The 20,467-nt window shown below is 44.6% G+C and overlaps 1 protein-coding gene across 9 annotated transcripts in view; it reads right to left on the reverse strand.

Moving 5' to 3' along the window:
- Positions 1-20,467, reverse strand: part of LOC147625090 (histone-lysine N-methyltransferase) — a 100,116-nt gene that overhangs the window by 10,792 nt on the left and 68,857 nt on the right. For 4 of the 9 annotated variants that reach the window (XM_086818348.1, XM_086818349.1, XM_086818347.1 and 1 more), the window contains exons 3-6: positions 12,668-12,751; positions 12,431-12,485; positions 5,837-5,972; positions 5,713-5,763 (exon numbers count right to left, since the gene is read on the reverse strand). In XM_086818348.1, coding sequence (XP_086674474.1) covers positions 5,713-5,763; positions 5,837-5,972; positions 12,431-12,485; positions 12,668-12,751 — 326 coding nt within the window. Of the gene's footprint in view, positions 1-5,712; positions 5,764-5,836; positions 5,973-12,430; positions 12,486-12,667; positions 12,752-20,467 lie in introns of those variants that run through there. The other 5 variants (XM_086818353.1, XM_086818350.1, XM_086818351.1 and 2 more) reach the window with 2 other exon arrangements.

Genomic DNA, 20,467 nt, shown 5'->3' on the forward strand with positions numbered 1-20,467 from the left:
GGTGAAGAAGGTAAAAAGAAGGCGGCAGGAAGATGAGGGCAGAAGCGGCTGAGCAGCCATAGTGCCCATCTGAGGGGTGGCGCATAGGAGAGGGGACGCCAGAGGGTACAGACGGGCGGGCGTGGAGGGGGACAAGGGTGCACAGTCTGGTAGGAGCGATGGGGGGCGGAACACAGGGTGGCAAGCAGAAATGAAGGCAGCAAGGAGAACAGGACCACAGGAGGGGCAGTGGGGGCTGAGGGGAACAAGTAGGTGCAAAGGTACAAGCATGCAGGGCTTTGGGGGGGGAGCCCTGGCCACGAATGGGAGCTTCAATTCCTAGGTTATATACAAATAACCCAATGCCTTAGTTCATAGATAAGTTCACAGATAATTATCTCCAAAAGCCTCGTATATATCCCCTCATGATATACATATACGTATATATCCCCTCATAATCCCTACCTTTGGCATTATGGAGTTTCTGAATGGTCATGCCATAGTTGTCAGGTACGAAACAAAGGTACAAAAAGGGTACCGGTACGGAACTTTTGGTTTTCGAAAATAAGTTCAATTGAGGTACGTTCCACTTTGAAAAACACTTGAAAAAAAAGATATTTGTACACATTTAGAGATGCAAATTCTAGAGAAATTGTAACTTGTCATAAACTAGAAAAAAGTTAAAACATTAGTACAAAGAGTCATGAATAGTGAACATATGCGTGCGGCATGATTAAATAAGAGTTGTGGCCCACGGCTTGCAATAGGAAATACAAAAAAGTGTGTAGTGACTAGTCACAATACTAAGTACAAAAAATGTCTAGAGTCTAGACTCTAGGCTCTAGTCGTCCTCCTCTAAGAAATCACTAGGCAAAGGAATGCCCTCGCTAGAGGTGCTCCCATGATCAGAGGCCAACCCAAAACTTCCCTTGCTAAGGACATTGCCCTCGTCATTATACTCGGGCTCTGTGATGTCCACAATAGGAGCATCCTCTTCTTTGGCAACACGTGCTAAAGAGCTCCTCGAAGTCGAGCCACACCTCACATATGTAGCCACCCGACCGGTCGAGATAGAGTGCTGAATAGTGCATCCACCGTCTCCTACTTGTGTGCCACCTCTAGCTACGCAACCTCTACGAGTACAAGAAACTCGACGGTCAACCTCCTCTAGCTCCCTATAACACTCGGCATATATAGCCTTCTCATCTGGATCTCGCTCCTTGTGGACACTCTTAAGAGTGTCCACCATTGTCAACTTGAACTCGTCGAAATTCATTTGAAAGCAAACATCTATAAACTATTAGTCACGGCTCATCACTCATGACATGCTACGAATCATGAATCAAACTTTGAACTCTGGAGATCTCTACATGTTTGGAGATCTCCATGTTATGCATCTTCTCCACCATGCGCATGTTAGTGCGGCGATATACAAGCTGCTCTAACTACATGGTGCTCAGATGATTCCATATCTTTGTGTGTGTGAGTGCGTAGGAACTCCAATTCCTCTCACATGCCCCTGAAGAGCAATCCTACGAGAAAATAAGAAGTTAAAATGTAAGAACTAGTTACTACTCTAAAGCATAGTTGTCAAGTACGATGCCGTACAATACGATACCGTATGGGAAAATATGGTATGATATTAAAAAAATCTTATCGTACGATAAAATACGATGTTTTAAAAAAGTACTTATAAACTTAGGTATTTTCAATTTCGAGATATGCAGTATTTTAAAAAGAAGGGAAGCATCATAGTACAGAGGAAGCTTAAACAACCATAGACAAGCAAAAACAAGACCATTACCTCCAAAAATTTTAATAAACAGCCATACACAAGCTCAAACAGCCATAGAGAAGCAAAAACAAGACCATTACCATTATCTCCAAACAAGACCATTACCTCCATTTGAGTCCGTACGATATGGCGTTGTACGCCGTACGAAAACAACTATGCTCTAAAGTATAAACTTTAAAGTTAAAAGTCTTGAATATTCAATAGTCACCAGTGACAAGACTCTCAAAGCCACATTTTGTACATGAGCCATTTAATAATAACTAAATGACTCCCCATCGACTCTCTACTCGAGCAAAGTGGGTTCATGATTGTACTGAATGACCTCTTGGAGAAACTCTCTTTGCTCATGGACGGTAAGTATCTTTGGCAAGTAGGCATCCCAATCAGAAAGTAGCTTCTCATTGTCGAAAAGCCTTGGTACTTTGTAGGCAGGATGCAACGAGGCCGAAAGCCCATGGATAGGTCTATGCATCCACTCTCACCTCCTCTCCACAAGCACCACAAGTGAATCACACCATGGAGTGGACGGAAGCTCAGTGGAATCCCTAGAATGCAAAAAGACCACTTTAAGGTTAATAAGAATTAAGTATTAAGGAAGAAGAATGAGATTGGAAAACGAGAAAAAATAAAGAGCAAGAAGGAGAATCGAAATGGCCCATGGGACCTGGGTTTACCTAATCCCCTCCATAGGAATGTCGGGGTCCTCCTCATCAAGCACGGTGGTCACACGAATCTCGGCTAGGGTCTCTCGCATAAAGTGGGTGAGTAGCCCCAATGTGAAGCCCTCCACGTCGGCCATGTGCAAAACCCTATACAAGGGAGTCACGACAATGACAATGGCATGCACCTCGCACCAAAAGGATGCTTTCATGCATAGTCATTGAATGGCTCGGTTGAACAGCTCGGGTCTCATCCGCACTAGTCTTGATCTCTTCTCTTAGCCATGCGACAAAATCAAGGGAGACCACAGTCATCTGGAGCTTCGGTTGCACGTCGTATAGACGCTCCAAGAGAAACCACGTGTAGGCAAACCGTGTGGAAGAGAGGACTTCTTAAGCTCCAAGTCGCTTTGCTCGCGAAACATAGCGAGCACCTTAACCTTCTTTGTGAAGAAATTCACAATTGATAGACCTTGTGCGACCACCCTCTTCACCCACTCTAGCTTTCCCACATCCTCCATGAGTAGGTCTAGACAATGGGAGGCACAAGGAGTCCATACAATGGGTGGAAACTCTGCCTTTACCAAGCACCCCATTTTGTGGCAATTGGACGCATTGTCCGTGATGACTTCAATGACGTTTTCATGCCCGACCTACATGTAACACAATGGCATGACATTCTTTAGAAGCTTGAACATATATACCAGAGATTTGAGAGTTAAAACTTGAATTGCAATGCACACATAGTCATCATTCAAATTTCACCTCTATGATGGCTTGCCGGATATGACGATAGACAAAGTTGCCCAATGTTCTTTGCCCCGCCTTTCTCGTATCCACAGCACGTAAGACGTATGTGCCGAGAGTGCATGAAACAAGGATATTCATGATACCCCTCTTCTTCCGATCACTCCATCCATCGGAGAGGATAGAGCAACCATACTTCACCCATCCTTCCTACATGAGTGCGAGTTTGTCGTTGATCCTTTGCCTCTTGCCATCAAGCACGGTGGTGCACATCTCATGGTATGTGATACCATGCCATTCGCCATGGGATGGCCCCACCTTTGCAATGGCCTTTACCATTTTGTGCCATTGTGAGACCTTGAGCACATGAAAGGAGAGATTGCAATCAGAAACCGTGCACACAATCTCATCATTCGCGGCTTTCATCTTTGCCTTCACATATGTGAGGTTATTTATGTTTGCACCGATGGCGGTTTGCCTCATTGCCTGAGAACTCTCCTCCCTTGGTCTCTTTGATTGGAAGTTGGAACTGGCCAACGCAAAGCTGGAGCTGGATGGGGCGGGGAAAGGACTCACGGGGGCCTGGAGGTACTGGACATGAAAGCTCCTCCACATCCACCTTTGCCTTGGTTGCAGATGAGCGAGTACTTCTTCACTATACCATCCACAATTTCTTGAGAAATCTCCTTGCACGATGCAACTTCCCCACCAAGCTTGGACACATGTGCAAGGAGCCTCATGGCGCTACTTGTGTAACCCTTCCCACAAAAGTTGCACATTCATTTCCATGATCCCGAATTACTAGTAGGTTTCTCGCCGGTGGTGGTATACAAGGCAAAAGCCTTATGCTTTTCCTTTCCTCCGGACCGCATTGCCAAAGAAAGAGAGATAGAGGGAGAGCCTAGGCCATAAAGCACGGGACTCGGGTGGGAGAGTTTAAAAGTTGAGAGTTTGAGAGAGAGAGAGGGACTAGATCTTGATATGTTTAAGATATGTCCAAAACTATATGGAGTAATTGATTCCCAAAATGTGAGATTTTTTCCAAATTACCTAATATTGACTTGTTGCACAACAGCTGATGGAGAGTCAATGGAGGACATCTCGTGTAGCAAGGTCGGCCGAGGTCTTGACCAGCCTTAGTTCAATTTAAATGGTGAGCTTCCGGTTACGGTGGATGAGGGACCAAGGAAGCGGCCTATGAGTGAAGCGCTAGGTGACCTGCGAAGGAGCCTAGAGGGTGCTGACCATATGGTGCTCGGGCTTTGGGTCGCCGAAGATACTCACGCGTGCGTCGGGAAAGAAAATGGAACAAGGAGTTAGAGTTGTTTTCTGAATACGGGCATGGATTAGGTTGATTGGCCTTGCTGGTCCTCAATGGATGAGTCCATGGCTCTTTTATATGGATCTGTTGGTTGATCTTGTATATCTTCAACGGAGAGTCCATCTGGATTTTCGCTTCGTCCCGTACAGCTTGTTTCGCTTCGTGGTGCAGTACGCGTCCCGCAGACAACTGTGTCATGCAAGCGCTGTTGAGTGGGCTCCATAGAAAAATTGAGGCTGATCCAGCAAGTTCAGACCATAAACAGTAGAATTCACTCACTTTAAATTTGAATAGAACCCAAGCTGGCCCACTTATTGAACTTCAACAGTACCAAGTTGGCCAGTGATCAACCATTTAGCTTAGGACGATATCCTAATCAAATCTGAACAGTCTCCAGATCGCACAATTGCGAAACAAGCCCCCTTTCCATCCTCCCGTTTTTCTTTTTTCTTTTTTCTTTTTTGGGTTTACAAAATTTTGACTGCATCCCTCTCCGTGACCAAAGCTGTGCCCCACATTTCCACCAAAAACTGTCAAGAAGAATAAAGATTAGTGCAGCCCACTTTGATTAACCCGTTTATTAACCCGTTTAAGAAAAGGTGAAGGACAGCAAAAACCGGCCATCAAGTGCAACCAGCAAAACCCTAAGATTAGTGCAGCTCACTTTAATTAACCAGTTTAAGAAAAGGTGAAGAAGAGAGCAAAAACCAGCCATCGAGTGCAACCACCAAAACCCTAATATTCCATTCAGAAGAAAACCACAGTAATAGATGATCTGTACAACAAAGAAAAACCATGACTATTCCCTCCATTCATGACTGTACTCACATGCTTGCCGAAAATTGTCATATAAAGTGGTAATACTCAAGCTCCTGGACCTTTCCACATACCATTGCCACTCACCTTACATTGTATGAAAGATAACATTTCACCCCCCACTCCCCCATGGAATCCAACATTACAACTAACTAAAACATTCCATAAGAACTCAAACAAATGATGACGACGACGATGTGTGTGTGGGGGGTTGGGGGTGTGTGCGTGTGTGCATGCACATTCTAGAGATTCAAGACTACTCTTGCACTTAAAATGTAAATGATGGGAAAGTTTCAAAACTTCAGATGCATATTCTCACATTATTATAAGTTGCAGAGACTAACAAAATATGACAAGACAATTTACACTCTAACTAAATGAAAAAGAGATCATACCTTGAAGGCCCCAAAGGCAACCAAAGCAGATCCCAATGCATCCTTGATAAGCTGAACCGAGAAAAGAAAAGGGGTTAGTTAATCCTCTGCTTTTCTGTAGTAGCTTGCAGAAAAGAAAACGAACCTTTGCATGTGATAAAGCCAGAACACTGCCAAGCCAAATCCTGCTCCAAGGGAAAGCTGAAGTAAATGTTGGTGTATTGATTTGGGAAACATGATACCCCATGCCACGGAGGCGAACACGACTGCTTCACAAACATCTGTATGCATCATAGTAGTCAGAAAAATCTACTTTCTGGATTTGAAGCATACAAAGTTAAAACTAAGCATACTCACTTGTCATAATATCCCTGTTATGTATCTGGATATAATCTACGGATTAGGGATCTAATCCAACAAGGTTAGGGGGCCCCGGGGTTAGAGATTAGCAAGCAAATACTTGGCTAGGGTTTGTAGATTGATAAAAGAAGATTAATGGCCTATTATAGCAAGTTAGCTATTTATGGCACAGTTATCATTGTATAAGTGAGAGCTTGGTTTATTGTGAGACATAGTTGTGCAGACGCACCACTGAAGATATGGCTCCATCTTGCAAATAACAATCACTTAAAACACTTAAATAATTGGAAATAGCACAAAACAAAGCAAAGCTAAAAACTGAAAATTTGCACAAGTCACATTGGGGCCACAACCCAGGCCCCTTCCCACCCCCCCAACCCTCTCCCTTCAATACCAAGTATATTATTTAAGTATTTAATTGGTGGCCAGATATGCCATAGACAAAGAAATGATTACAAATACCAAACAATGGTTGTCAGAGAAGAGTTCGTCGATGTAGACCATAGTAACCAAAAAAACCAGTTTCTAGCTTTCGAAACCTCGAAACTTCAAAACGGTTTTTAAAAACCTCCAAACCTCTCAAGTACGGCAGTTTCGCCTTAATTTTAGGTTTCATCCCCCCCCCCTTATTTTCTAGTAATTTTTTATTTTTGTTTTTACGAGAGGGAGAGAGAGAGAGCGCATGAAACCACTCGACTACCTCAGAGTACCATGCATGTGTCGGTAATGGTGGTGGCCGTGTCGCTGAGGAGGAGGGCAGTCCAGCGATTCCCCATACCTTGATCTCTCACATCAAGAGATCAACCGGATCATCCAGTTAGATCTACTCGGGCTACACATACACCAGACATGGGTGTCTCTGTCAGAGATTGGTAAGAAGTGTGAGATCTACAGAGATCACTTCTTGAGACTCTCGGAGGATGGATTCTTTGAGATCCCGGGATACATGCAGATACACATGTCACATGCCATGCGTATCACGATCGGCCAGCTCAGGGTATCCTCCCACCGCCTCAGAGTAGAGATTGGCAGAGCTGAGGATATCCCGCATGAGGAGAGGACATGCGCAGTATGCATCACATTAGAAGTATAGGATGAGGCCCATTATAAGCTCAGTTGCCTGGCTTACTATGAGATACGGGGGAGATTCCATTGCCTCTTCCAAGAGGGATTCGGACCACTCACACGAGTGATATAGTTTGAGGCTCAGAGGTGCTTCGGCATGTACTTGATGGAGCTCAGACGACACAGGGATGTAGTGTTGAGGCAGCATGCTAAGAGACAGCCCCAGCTCCGACACAAGACACCTCACAGAGAGCCATCACAGATTTCTTTGTGGTACATACATCCACATCGGAATCTACTACCCACAACAGTTCCTCTACTACGACATCAAAGCCCACCACCCGTACCCATGCTCCAGCTCCACGCCCCAGAGGAGTTCTTAGTGAGAGAGCTCGATCCATTCTGCGAGCCAGACATCCCCGACCCAGAGCATCACGACCCTCTACGACACACAAACGGATTCGTGAGGGTCTCCGCCGACATGTCACGCTCCCATCACAGAGGCTTAGCATTCCTTCTTCCACCATCAGGTCGGTTTTGGCCGAGGCGGGTATCGACATTAGCTAATCACAACATATCTCACTCTACACAAGGTCATCTGTTGATCACATGTACTGTCAGATGTTTTCATTTTACTTTTTCTTTCAGTTTTCCATGGCTCAGTATATCCATGGTACCATTATATTACTTTTGGCATAGTCACAAGGGACGGGGGACGGGGGACGAGGACGGGGGACGGCCATAAGTAGGGAACGGGGACGGGGGAGAGAACGGCACTCAAAAAATACTTTTTTTTTAATTTTTCTACTCTACACTTATTCTACTTTGGAAGTACATCAAAATGAGCACAAATTTACACTAAAATGGTAAGCTTTTGAGTCATTTTAGTAATTAAGTAGATACAAAATGAGTCATGACTCAAGAGTTAGGAGTCAGGACTAAGCCTTAAGGATGCAGAATACATGGACGGACTCAAATGAGTCAACGACAAAAAAGTGCTGAAGACTAGAGGCTAGAGGCTAGAGCTAAGTAGTAAGGCCCATGAATCATGATCCATGAATGATCATCCACATGAAGTGCTCGCCTCATGGTCATGGAGTGCCAAAGAAGCATCAAGCTCATCCTCAGTCTCATCCTCACTGGCAAGCTGCTCCTGCACCTCATCCTCTTGTTGCTCTTCTTGTTGACTCATCTCCCACTCGGTGAAGGAATCTGCCTTCTTGGTCACGCTCTTGCAAAGCATTCGCAAGTTCGCGCAGACGAAGACAAGGTCATTGTTTGGCACGCTCTACCCCGAGTCGGTTCCTCTTCCTAGAGGCAATGTGGCTGTAGGTACTCCAAAGTTGCTCCAAGCAAGAGGAGCTGACAGCCTGGCTAAGTATGCGGATGGCAAGCTGCTGCTGCAACTCCGGTCCATCTGAACCAAAGTCCTCTCACCATAGAGCAGAACCAACTTTGGGGCAGTCAACCTGTGCATCATGACAGCCATAGGAGCCATGAAATGACCTGTACATCGAAAGTTGGTCCCTGATCTTGCACCTAACCGATGCATCAGGCACAAGACGATCCAAGATGATCCTCCATCCAAGCGCTCACCTCCCGGTCGCTCTCCTGCTTGTTGCCTTGGAATTTTGGATCCACCACATAAGCTGCTGCATGCAATGGAGAGTAGTAGGAATTCCACCTTCCTAGACACAAGGCATAGATCTCCTCATATCTGTCTACGTCAGGCACGAAGTCTTTCAACTTCTCTATCATGCGATCCATGGCCTCGTAGACCTTGCCTATGCATGGTTGCATAGCGTCTACAATCCTCAATAGGTGGACTATGGGCCTCACCATAGAATCTGTGGTCTTCACACGCTCCCACCAAGAGGCGTCATCCACCTGTAGCCTACACTCTTGGCCAGTGTTTGTATGGGACTCTTGCATGGCAACAAACTCGTCGCTAAGGAAAAGCCCCCTCAAAGCACCACTACAATCCTTCAACCGGCCGGAATATTTGAGGAGAGAGAGACAGGACTTCTTGTTGAAATCATGCCGAAGTGTTTGGTGGTTGAAGACAAAGGAGACCATGGTGTTGGCCTCCTCAATGAGCAGGCTGATCCATGGTAATGCCCCGATGTCCTTGAGGAGGTTGTTTAGGCAATGAGCCATACAAAAGAACACCGTGACATGTCCATACATACCTTGGAGAATAGCTCTCGCCGCCCCATTGGAAGGCTCCCCATCCGCAACAAAGCCCACTACATGCTCGGAGCCAACGATCTCCATGGTGGTAGCCCACTCCGCCGCAAGCACATCCGCGCTCTTCCTAGTGCCGGATGCATCATGAGATAAGATGAAGTACATCTCTCCGCGGAAATATGCAACCATGCCGTGAATACTCCTCTTGCGGGTGCCACTCCATCCATCCACAATGAGGGAGACTCCGTTCCTCTCCCATTGCCGCTTTGTGTTGTCGGCCGCTTGCTCTACAATGCGCTTCTCCTTCTCGAGCAATGTAGTGCGCAAGGATGAGGGGGGCGTATAGGTTGAGCCATACTCCCCAATCTTCTTAACCATGACCTTGAAGTATTCCGACCTATTCAAGAAAGTAATTTACTAATGAGAAGAGGACTAGGATGAAGAAGACATGAATGATGAATTGGCAATGATCGATTGCACTTACCTAGCCGCTTGAGAGGCAATGTGGTCGTGGAAGAAGAAGCCGGCCACCGCCATATCCACCTCCTCCTTCAACTTGGGGTTCCAATTTTCCCCAAGTGTAGATTGTCGTCGTGGGCCACGTAATGGTTGAGAGGCCGTGGACATGGAGGGTGCCGGCGTCGTGGATGGAGTAACATTCCGACTTGATGGTGAAGGTGACGGTGTGCATGATCCCGATCCACCACATGACTCCATTGTAGAGGCTTGAGTTCCTCTCCCCATCGTCCCAGGATCCACGGCCACTCGTGGTGTCCTTCTTGTCGCTTCGACCGCCTCGTAGACGCTAAGCTTGTCAAGAAGTTCCCGTCTCTTCTCGGGCGTGACATTCATGCAAAACCTCACCTCATGCCCACTCTCATGCAAGAGGTGGGCTCGCACTTTGTCGGTGCCACCCGTTCGCCGGTACGGGCAAAGCTTGCATACCCATGGCCGAGAACCGCCTCCATGAGCGGATGGGGTGTAGTTAACCTCCTCCCACCATGTCCATCCCGTTGTCCTTCTACGGGAAGCCCCGCCACGTGAGGAGGATGCCATGGTTGAAGATGGCTTGACTCTTGAGCCTTGAGGAATGAGAGAGAGAAATGAAATGAAATGAAATGTTATATTAACGTCTTCAAAAGGCCATAATGACCTATGAGACCAAAAAGTTACATCATGGTGGCGAGAGAGAGAGAGAGAGAGAAGAAAGAAGAAAGAAAGAAAGAAAGTAGTATTAACGTCCTGTGGAGGCCGAAGTCGACCTATAGGACAATCGGATACATCTTTTTCGGTACAATCCACTTCGGGGGTGCCATGAATGGCACATAAAAGAAAAATAAGAGAACTAGCTCAGAAAGGTTCTTGGGATGGAAATACTTTTCCACTTCCCAAATCTCTAGAGGATGTAACAACCCTTCAGCTCTACGATGCTCAACCTTATTCACTTGACATTGATGACAGTTCACCACGTAGCCCTGGACTTCCGCCTTCATTTAAGGCCAATAAAACATCTGTTTTATTAAGTCATAGGTCTGTTGTATCCCCAGATGACCTAGTGTAAGAGAGTCACGACATTCATAAATAATAAAACGGATCATGTACTGACTACCAACCACCATAACAAGTGGTACAACCCCCGAGTCCTCTTCTAAATTTGTGGAGTTCCCTCCCTGAACTTACTACCAATACCAACTGAAATGCCCATCAGTCTGACACAACCCTCTCAAAAATCATACAAGTCAGAACTAATCTCAGTGAAACTCAAAAGATTCACCTCTCCAATCCAACTCAAAGAACCTACAACCCAGCTCAAACTACCCTTCCTATACTGAATCTCCATATCAAACTCCCGTGTGACCTAGCTATCATCAACCAAAAAAAAAGACAAGGGTTTCCAGCGTTTAGGGTTTCAGGGCACCTAGGATAGCATACCTTCCCCAGTCAATCATGCGCATACCTTTCTCTCTCTCCCTCTCTCTCTCTCTAAACCGAATCCACAAATTCCTTCATGCAATCCCAAGAACATAACACTTACCAGAGTTGCAAATCAAACAAGAGCATAGGGACCAAGAGATACCTGGACAAGGCGACTAGTAGCAGCACATGATAGACATGCAAACCTTATGAATTTCTTTGCTTATGTGATCAAGCAAGCTTTGATACCAACAACTGAAAGCCCCCATAGGACCACGTGATATACAAGCTAAACACACAAGGTTAGAACATATAGAAAGGTGCAGGCAAACTCACCTCCCAACAATAGATTCCATCAGGAATCTCCCCCGAGCCAAAGGCCAAGCTAGTCACCCTTGCATCCCATACCACCAGAGCTTGTCCTAAGGAACATTTGGCAAGACCACCCATGAACCACCATGTCTATAGCAGGAGTCTAGTCCAAGCACAAACCATCAACCAAGTAATATGACTGAATGAATCATAATAACCCATAAGTCACTTATATAGTTACTACTGCCGCTATAAATAACAATCCAGCTATAAATAGCAAGTAACCATGGATTATCACTAATAATGAACCCTAGCCACCTGTAACCAGCCTACAGCCTTCCCCTAATCCCAACCTTGCCTTGACCAGATTAGGACCTAATCCTAAGGATTAGTGTTAGGTTTATAACCTTAGACTCTCACTCTCGGTTGATATAATTCCCACCCAGGAGAGGTCAGCAAAGCCCTCGTCTCCAAGCACCAGTCTAAGATGGGAGATCATCAGCATCATAGCTACATGGCATATGGCGCGCCCATTGAAGCAAGGCCATCGAGGGTACTTTCACCCCTCAAGCTGAGTCCATCCGCTCCATTTGGACTGGTCGTGAAAAATTCACTGAAAATTCAAAGTTTGCTCAAAGAGCCAATACTTCTTTTTTTTTTTGGTTCAGGAAAGAGATCTTTCTATTAGTTAAAAAACAGCAGCCCAAGTGCTAATGTCCATGCTCAGAATCCTCATCAGAGGCAAAAAACAAACTGGGGAGGTGTGGTTCCCTCCATGGCTGGCTGCTCTTGTAGGGAAACTTTTAGCTGCAGCTTTGGTAGAAAATTATTCACACCTTATTTACAAGGCCTTATTTTAATTTTTGAAAAATCCTAGTTCCATGATAAATAAAGAGAGAACCTGCAACCACCATTGGCACTGGGTTCAAAACCTCCATGAAATATGCATGATACTTCTGCAGAATCCAAAAATCATAAGCTTGCTTAGTCACATCAAGATGCAGATGTGGTATAGATTACAGAAATGACAAGAGACAGAGCCCAACGGTCAACCAAACTCCTGTTATTTCTCTCCCCCCCCCGCCCCACAAAAAAAACAAACAAACAAACAAACAAACAATAAACAGAGAAAAAATACCATTTCCCAAGGAGATGTGGCTTGCCAATAAGCCGAAATTAAAAAGAAAATACTAAAAGCACATGTCAATGCTGCAAAGATGACCTGGAAAGGCAACAGAACTGAAGCTGTTAGTGTCAAGCAGCTCAAAATTTTGCCAAAAGACAGGAGAGCCTAGTTTGCATAGCATGCAGCTAATCTTCATGACTCTTCATAATCCAAACTCCTTGATGGTTTGCATAAGTGCATCATTGTGGAAAAACCCAAGAAAACCGAACCAACTTCAATCACATGCTCAAGGTTTCATGTCTCTTTAGAAATGCCACATTCAGCCAGGTCACATGACACCATGCATGGCAATACTAGTTGCGAGGACAGATCTAGTATGCACACTAAGGTAAGGACAACAACTGCCACCCAGTCTTGAAGTGAGGCTGCCACAAGTCGTTGAAATCTAAGATTGGCAAAACACATCCCAATTTTAAGATTTAAGAACCCAGAAAATCTGCTGAGGTATAAGAGACTGTCATTAGAGCCATCCGACGTTGATGTGACCAGAAATCATGACACCTCACAAGTGGCGTGATGGGTAACAATTCAACTCCACCGTCCACCTTTGATTGTGTCTCCATAGAGGTAGGCCCGTCTTTAATGCAATGCCACCACAGGGCGCAACTGAAATCCTTCTATTTTTATTAGTTTGTTTTATTTTCATTACCTTGTTGATAGCAGCTCTAATTAAATTTTTATATTTAAAAAAAAAATAGAGTGATGTCACTATGTTTGCCTTGAAAGCTAGGAAACCACCACACCCATGATCGCAAAGCCCTCCATACATTGCGGATGCAACATGAAATTCATGAAATACACTACCGAGTAAGGGCTTGATTTAGGGTTCTCCCACTATGCCAAAAACTTTGATGATACCCTTGTTGTTAAAAGGGGTGGTGAGCCTGCATATAACTCTCACAAGATCCAAAACCCCTCAAAGGACAAGTAGGGTAATTCTCGAGCATCACAAGACAATCCCAAGAAGCACGCTAGAGGCAAGAAGAAACCACAGCTAATCAGTGAGGCGTTGGCCAATACACAAGGAAAATTTCTACTTCGAGTGCGACCTCGGTCCACATTACGGAACTACAAGGTAAGTCTTTAATCATCTGGATTCAAGTAGTTGCCAAGGTTGTCAGATTAGTAAATCTGCCTTTGGTCCATGTGATCTCCTCCGAGCTGAGGAATCTATAGGCAGCCATGCAGACACTCTGGTTACCCACAGTGACAAGCGACCAACGTTATGTGGTCAAACTTGCTAAGGGTGCAAATGCGGACTTGTGGGACCGCACGGTGCCTAGGCTAGAGGTCCAAATTCAGGACTACTAGGAGGCGTTGGACTTCCACATCATGAACCTTGATTCAATTAGATGATATCTTAGAATGTCTTCGTTTTTTGAGAAGAGTGAGATGATGATGCGCTCTCTTTTGTTCATGACGATGAACTTCATGTAATCCGAGGTGATGTCCCTCGTCGATTATCAGATGTATCTGTGACTCAAGCTTCAGCTGAAGAAACATATGAAACTCTTATTGATCCGCAAAGTGAATTGTTGTGTTCTTTCAATGATGTTTTCAATTCTGAAATTTCGTTAAGATCATCAACTTTTGAATGCAATGTTGGTTCTTCTTATGAAATAACTAAGGAACAAGAACTTTTGAATCAAATTTGCGTAACATGATGGGTTGCCTAATGTTGTTCTCCTAGGAGGATTGTAGACATACGATTGAGTTGTTACTTGGTAGCAATCCTACCTCCCATCAAAGGTACTAGTTTAGCTAGAGGAAATAGGACGAGATTGCTCCACAATTACAAGAGTATCTCAGTAAGGGCTTTGTTCAATCAAGTAAGTCTCCATGGGACGCACCTGATCTCTCTCAAAGAAAGATGATGGTATGCATTTCTATGTTGATTACAAAGGGTTGAACAAACTCACCCTCAAGAACAAGTTCCCTTACCAAGGATGGATGACCTGGTTGATCATCTTCGAGGTGCAAAGTGTTTCACGAAGATTGATCTCACATCAAGTTACCATCAGATAAGGACAAAACCTAAGGATGTCCCTACGGCTGAGTTGTTTCGAACACAATATGGCCATTATGAGTTTCCTACCCTTTAAACGTTTATCATTTGAAGCCACCCATGGCCATAGGGCTAAGGGGGTTCATGTCACAATTAGTAGTGGATTTCTTGCAAGATATGCAAGCTATGCTGAAAATTGCAAGGGAAAGCGTAAAGAGTGCTTAGAAGTGCGCTCAATTTACGCTAACCCACAACAAACCCTGAGAGTCTTACAAGAGGGCATGTGGGTGTACCTTAAAGTCCCGAAGAACTCAAACATGATGAGAACCAGTAAGGTACAAGTTATCTTCACGATGTTGTGGCCCTTATCAGATCATTCAAAAGATAAATGAGGTAGCTCATCGGTTGGCACTACCTCCCCGAATCAAGATTCACCTTGTTTTTCATGTCAATCGTTTGAAAAAAGATCTCGGTTAAGCTGCTAAGATTGTGCCAATGTAGGAGATCCCTAACCTCGAGGACATGACTAGATATATTCCTATGGAACTCGAGTTGGTTTTGGATCAACGTACTAGACGGTCTCAACATACCATCTATGGTTGGGCGGAGAGCTAGATGTTAGTTTCAACACGTTTTCATGTTTTGCTTAATCAGACGTGTGTTTCACAAGGGGAACAGATGGCTTGTTGCGTATCATCTGTGATAGCATCATGATTTGAGGATGCTCTAGGCACTGCCAATCTGGTGGGGATAAATCTAGTGCCCAGAAGGGAGTAGCCCGCCTTACAGCAATCATCCCACCAAGAGACCGAGTGGTACCTAAGGTGGTCTTCCCACCCACAAGAGAATAGCACCTCTCAAAGCAATGCATATGAATACAGTATTGCAAACAATATGGTTGTCAACGAAGATCTTCAACTCACAGTATCCTCTAAAGTGCCCATGTTCCCTACCATCTTCTCTCTATCGTTCCACCCACATGGTAGAAACAATCTACAAGAGAGCACTACACAAGATATGTGAACATGGAGTCCTGCTACTTGCTACCATAATTGAGCATTAAAGCTTACCAATTGCAAGTAGAGAGCACGTAAGACAAGAGAACACTACACAAGATATGTGAACATGGAGTCCTGCTACTTGCTACCATAATTGAGCATTCAAGCTTACCAATTGCAAGTAGAGTCAATGTCAATGAAAGTCTTCACGATGGAAGTGTAAGGATGAACAAAGGGGGAAGGTCAGGGCGGTGGACATTGAACTTTGTCAACCTCCGGACATCAGTGTGTGCGAACACAAGGCTGGTCATAATTTAAGCGAGTTTTGGTCGCCCAAAACTTAATAAATTGTATACACACTCGCTTATAAATTAATGCTAGATTCTAAGGCTCAGTTTTAACCAATACTTACCACCTCTCACATGCCACATAACAATGTCAGCAAATAGTTTCACAAGCAAAGTTTACGTGCAGGCATCCCCTTACCCTGAACTACACATTGATCAAGCAAGCATGAAAACAGCATGCAAATTCAATTTGCAAGCAAGCACATAAAGATGCTATGCAAATTCAATTTGCATGCACATAAAGATGCTATGCAATGCAGCATTGGTATGGACAATCCCTGTTCATGAGACTATACCAAAATAGACGTGTTCAATGCAACTACATGAGGTACCAGACCCGACGAACACCAATTCTCCAGGCATTTCTGGGCATGTACACACAGGCACAAGTCCCAACGGATAGCAAAATCCACAGTATCACATGAGTGGCATCAACCCCCTGCATAACAGCCATGGACACCAATCCAATGTATACACATAATGAGAAAGCATGGATGAATCAGTTGGGTGGCCAAATGCTAAAAGAACGTCCACTGGATTTGAGCGCAGACATCAAGTCCCTAGCATACCAAACTTAAGTCTACTGACACTTGGAATAGAGTAGTCCCTTGCCAACAAGGTGTCAGTACACATGACCCTTGGCGTAGACATAAGTCCCCTCCCAACCAGGCATCATGTCCACTCCACCACTTGCACTCCGTGTTGGTACTTTGACCACACACCTTGGAGGAGAGATGGGCTCAAGTGTGTAACATACGAAAAGAATCACTCACATGCATAGATATCCTGGTGCTCCATAAACATTTCTGCTACACATAGTTTATAGGCATTTCGGCCACCAATAGTTTTACAGGCATTTCGGTTGTGCCAATCAAGTGTGGGACGTGTAAATTACAAGGAGCAGATACTTCATGACGGAACTTGTAATACTTCTAGATACATTCCTTTTGGGCATGAAGGCCAAGGCAAAGGACCCGAGGGAAAGGTTGCTTTATCTCAAAATATTAATGATATGAGCACTAAGTACCTTACTCACATATGATGTTGTTGCAAAGGAGTACCACGGGGGCGAAGTCAGGCCGAAGCTACTGAAGAGCATCCCACTGTGATAAAGGCAAGCTGGAGTAAATCACAGGTATGGCAAGGCGAAGGGGCCACAGTAGGACGTGTAGGACATCACCAAAAGCCAAAACGCAGGAGGGCAAAAAGGGCCTCTGGCCTAGGCTGGCCGTGCAGATGCTGGTAGGCAGGGAAAGGTGGCGTAGTGGAGGAGAAGCTGCAAGTGCGTTGTTACTGGCCGACATGTCGTCAAGGAAGATCACACGTATGGCTATTTATAGCAAATGACATCCCATTATGATGAATGGCAAGGAGAAGTGCTCAGCTGTGTATGAAGCACTGAAGACCTATGTTTTCCTTCCCTGTGGCACTATGAATGGCTGCGTTAACTTCAGCGTGCTGTGGACAGCTTGTACGACCTCATATGTGCTTGTGTTAAGGGCTATATATGCTGTTGTGGGCAGTGGCCTGAATGGCAGACAGGATCACACATATGCACGAGAAAAACACAAATAGGTGCTGGCAGGCTATAGAGAAAAACACATCAAAGCCATTGCTGCTGGCAATCCAACAAAAAAATGCAAAATCCCAAAAAATGCAAAATCCAAAAAATGTGGAAACCCTAAAAACATAGATATGTTCAGCCTAGCGAATCAGGGTATCCCATGAGGAGCTATAGAGGATGAAAGATATCCATCATAGGTGTGTAGGAGTAGAGTGCAAGTAGAGAGATGATATGGAAGCTCAAGCCATGACCCTGGTGCACAGAGGAAGCCGAGAGAGAGAGAGAGAGAGAGAGAGAGAGAGAGAGTTATACAATAACACACAATATAGAGGCGTTGCACCACAAAAGAAATGCTTATATTATGATAATACTTCCACTATCATGTACAATGCTTTTAAGGCACCGAGGCCTTAAGAGGGTGTTCACACCTAGTGTGTCCACACCACTAAGGAAACTTGATTGGATGTCACATGCACTCTGCACTGTGGTGCATGGTGACAAGATGGCTCATCATCATCAGTGCATCATTGTACAGTATTAGCACCCTTTAGGATGATATTTGTCGTACGTCGTGACCTCATTGTAGTCCTCAGTCCAGGATAAGTCAGAACGAGCTATGTAGGTCATTCCTCAGCCTTAGACAGTCAGTCAGTCAGTCAGTCAATCCAAGTCCCTTAACCCACTTGAAGAGATGCATTCATGCATGTAGAGTCAAAAGAAACCATAGGGTTTGCATTAGAAAGCACTCTGCAAATTGCATTTCATTCATCCATTGCATATAGACCATTGCAGAAGCCTTCAAATAACATCTAGTATTTATTAGTATTTATCTGGCATTTTTTCCATAATTTCCAGCATTTAATACCATTTATTTATCATGAACAAGTCGTGTAGCATAAATAGCTACAATCGGCCAACTTCACAATCAACCGACCAACACTTGGGAGCATATAAATAGGTTTGCTTTTGCACCATTCCATCATTCATATCATTATTCAGCCAACAAGCCATCAACGCTTGGAGCCTTCAGCCCAAGGAGCATAAGCGATCGGAGCATTCAGCATATCAACCCTCAGCGTTTCATCCATCAGCACCTAGGAGCATCAACGCATGAGCCATCAGCCTTCATTCATCAAAACGCAGCATCTACAGCATTCAGCCCTTCAGGACACCTTGCGTTTTCAGCATACCTATCTTCATTGTTTTGCAACAGCACTTTGGTGAAGGGAAAACTCAGCATTCACATTCATTTTCAACATTCATACATAGCTTAGAACAGTCCCAAACAGATTTGCAGCATTCCCTCATTCCATTGGGAAGAGTGCATATGCTCGAGATTGGTCATCATTGGTGCTTCTACAGTCGTATATAGCATAGTAGCAATGGAACGGTAATGGGAACCGAACGAAAGCACCACCAGGGGAACGGGAACGGGAAAAAGGGGGAATGGGAACGAGAGGGAACGGAAACAGGGAACGACCTAGATAATTCCTAGAAATGACAATAAATCTTAACATACATTGCTCATTTATATAACCAAATCAGAGACACACTAAAGTCTAGTGCACCACACAATTTGCATGGCTAGATACTAACACTGAATAGATCTCACAAGTCAAAATAAATTAGCCCACATCATACATGACATAAGTGACAAAAAGCACAAAATGTGGCCCACGGCCTAGATAAAAGAAACAACCCAAGTCCAAAGTCCAAGCCTCAAGGTGACATGCAAATAGTAAGGAGATATCATGCATGGCTACTGCCAGTGATGCCATCAAGGATACTATCATCTATGTCATCCAAGAAAGCCATATCATCAAGACCAACATCTGCAGCATCCAAATCTTCAACCCCATCCTGACCAGGATCTGCAAGTCCATGTGTCTCCTCATCATCCGAGGATGACTCATCAAGCAATATAAACTTCTCTGGTTTGGGAGAAGCCATATCACCAAGCAAGCCCAAATTAGCACTTACAAAAATCAAGTCATTGACTTGTTTTGTCCCAAATTTGTTTCTCTTCTTGGATGCAACATGGCCGAACACACTCCATAGTTGCTCAATCGGGAGCTTGCACCTTGAGACAAGATCCTTACTGCCAATGATTGAAGCTGTGGTGTACAAGCCCCATAATCCTCCCACCATAAAGCAGACCCTATCTTAAACCTCTCTCTCTGTGCATCAGCCAATCCAAACCTTCCCAACTTGCTGCTATAAAATCCAAGTTGGTCTTTCACCAACCTTCGTTTATCTACATTACGAACCTGCCTAGAAAGCACTGTCTCCGGCCTCTTGTCCACATCCTTGGAACTCGGGATCCAAGACATACGCACCAAGAATGATGACCATTCCATCGTGCTTCACATAATTCTCCAACCTCTACGCATGGCTCTCATCCATCTGCAATCCGCATCAAGCGCATGATCGGCTTCATCATAGCATTGATAGTGTTGACTTCATCCCAAAATGTGAAGTCTTGTATGGTTCTTGCAACCTCTATACCGGCTCTTGACCGAGAAAGAGCCCATCCCATCCACCCATTGCATACAACCAACTGCTTCAAAGGAAAGTGCACTTTAGATAACCTCTTCATCATGAGAAAGTTATAACCAAAGCGTGTCTCTGAGTACTTCAAGAGATCCTTTTTGCACGATCTCTTGCGAAATTCATTCAAAATAAACTGATGGTAACTTTCTCAATACCTTTGGCCCACTCTTCCACAAGCAGATCTGCAATTTTTTCAGTCCCAGAAGCATCATGTGAGAAAACGAATTGCATTCTTCCTCGAGAATAAGCAACCATGCCATGAATGGACCTTTTTCGAGTGTCACTCCA

Source organism: Cibotium barometz, chromosome 24 (genome assembly GCF_041138505.1).
Source record: "Cibotium barometz isolate CiBa-2024 chromosome 24, ASM4113850v1, whole genome shotgun sequence".
Lineage (NCBI taxonomy): Eukaryota > Viridiplantae > Streptophyta > Polypodiopsida > Cyatheales > Cibotiaceae > Cibotium > Cibotium barometz.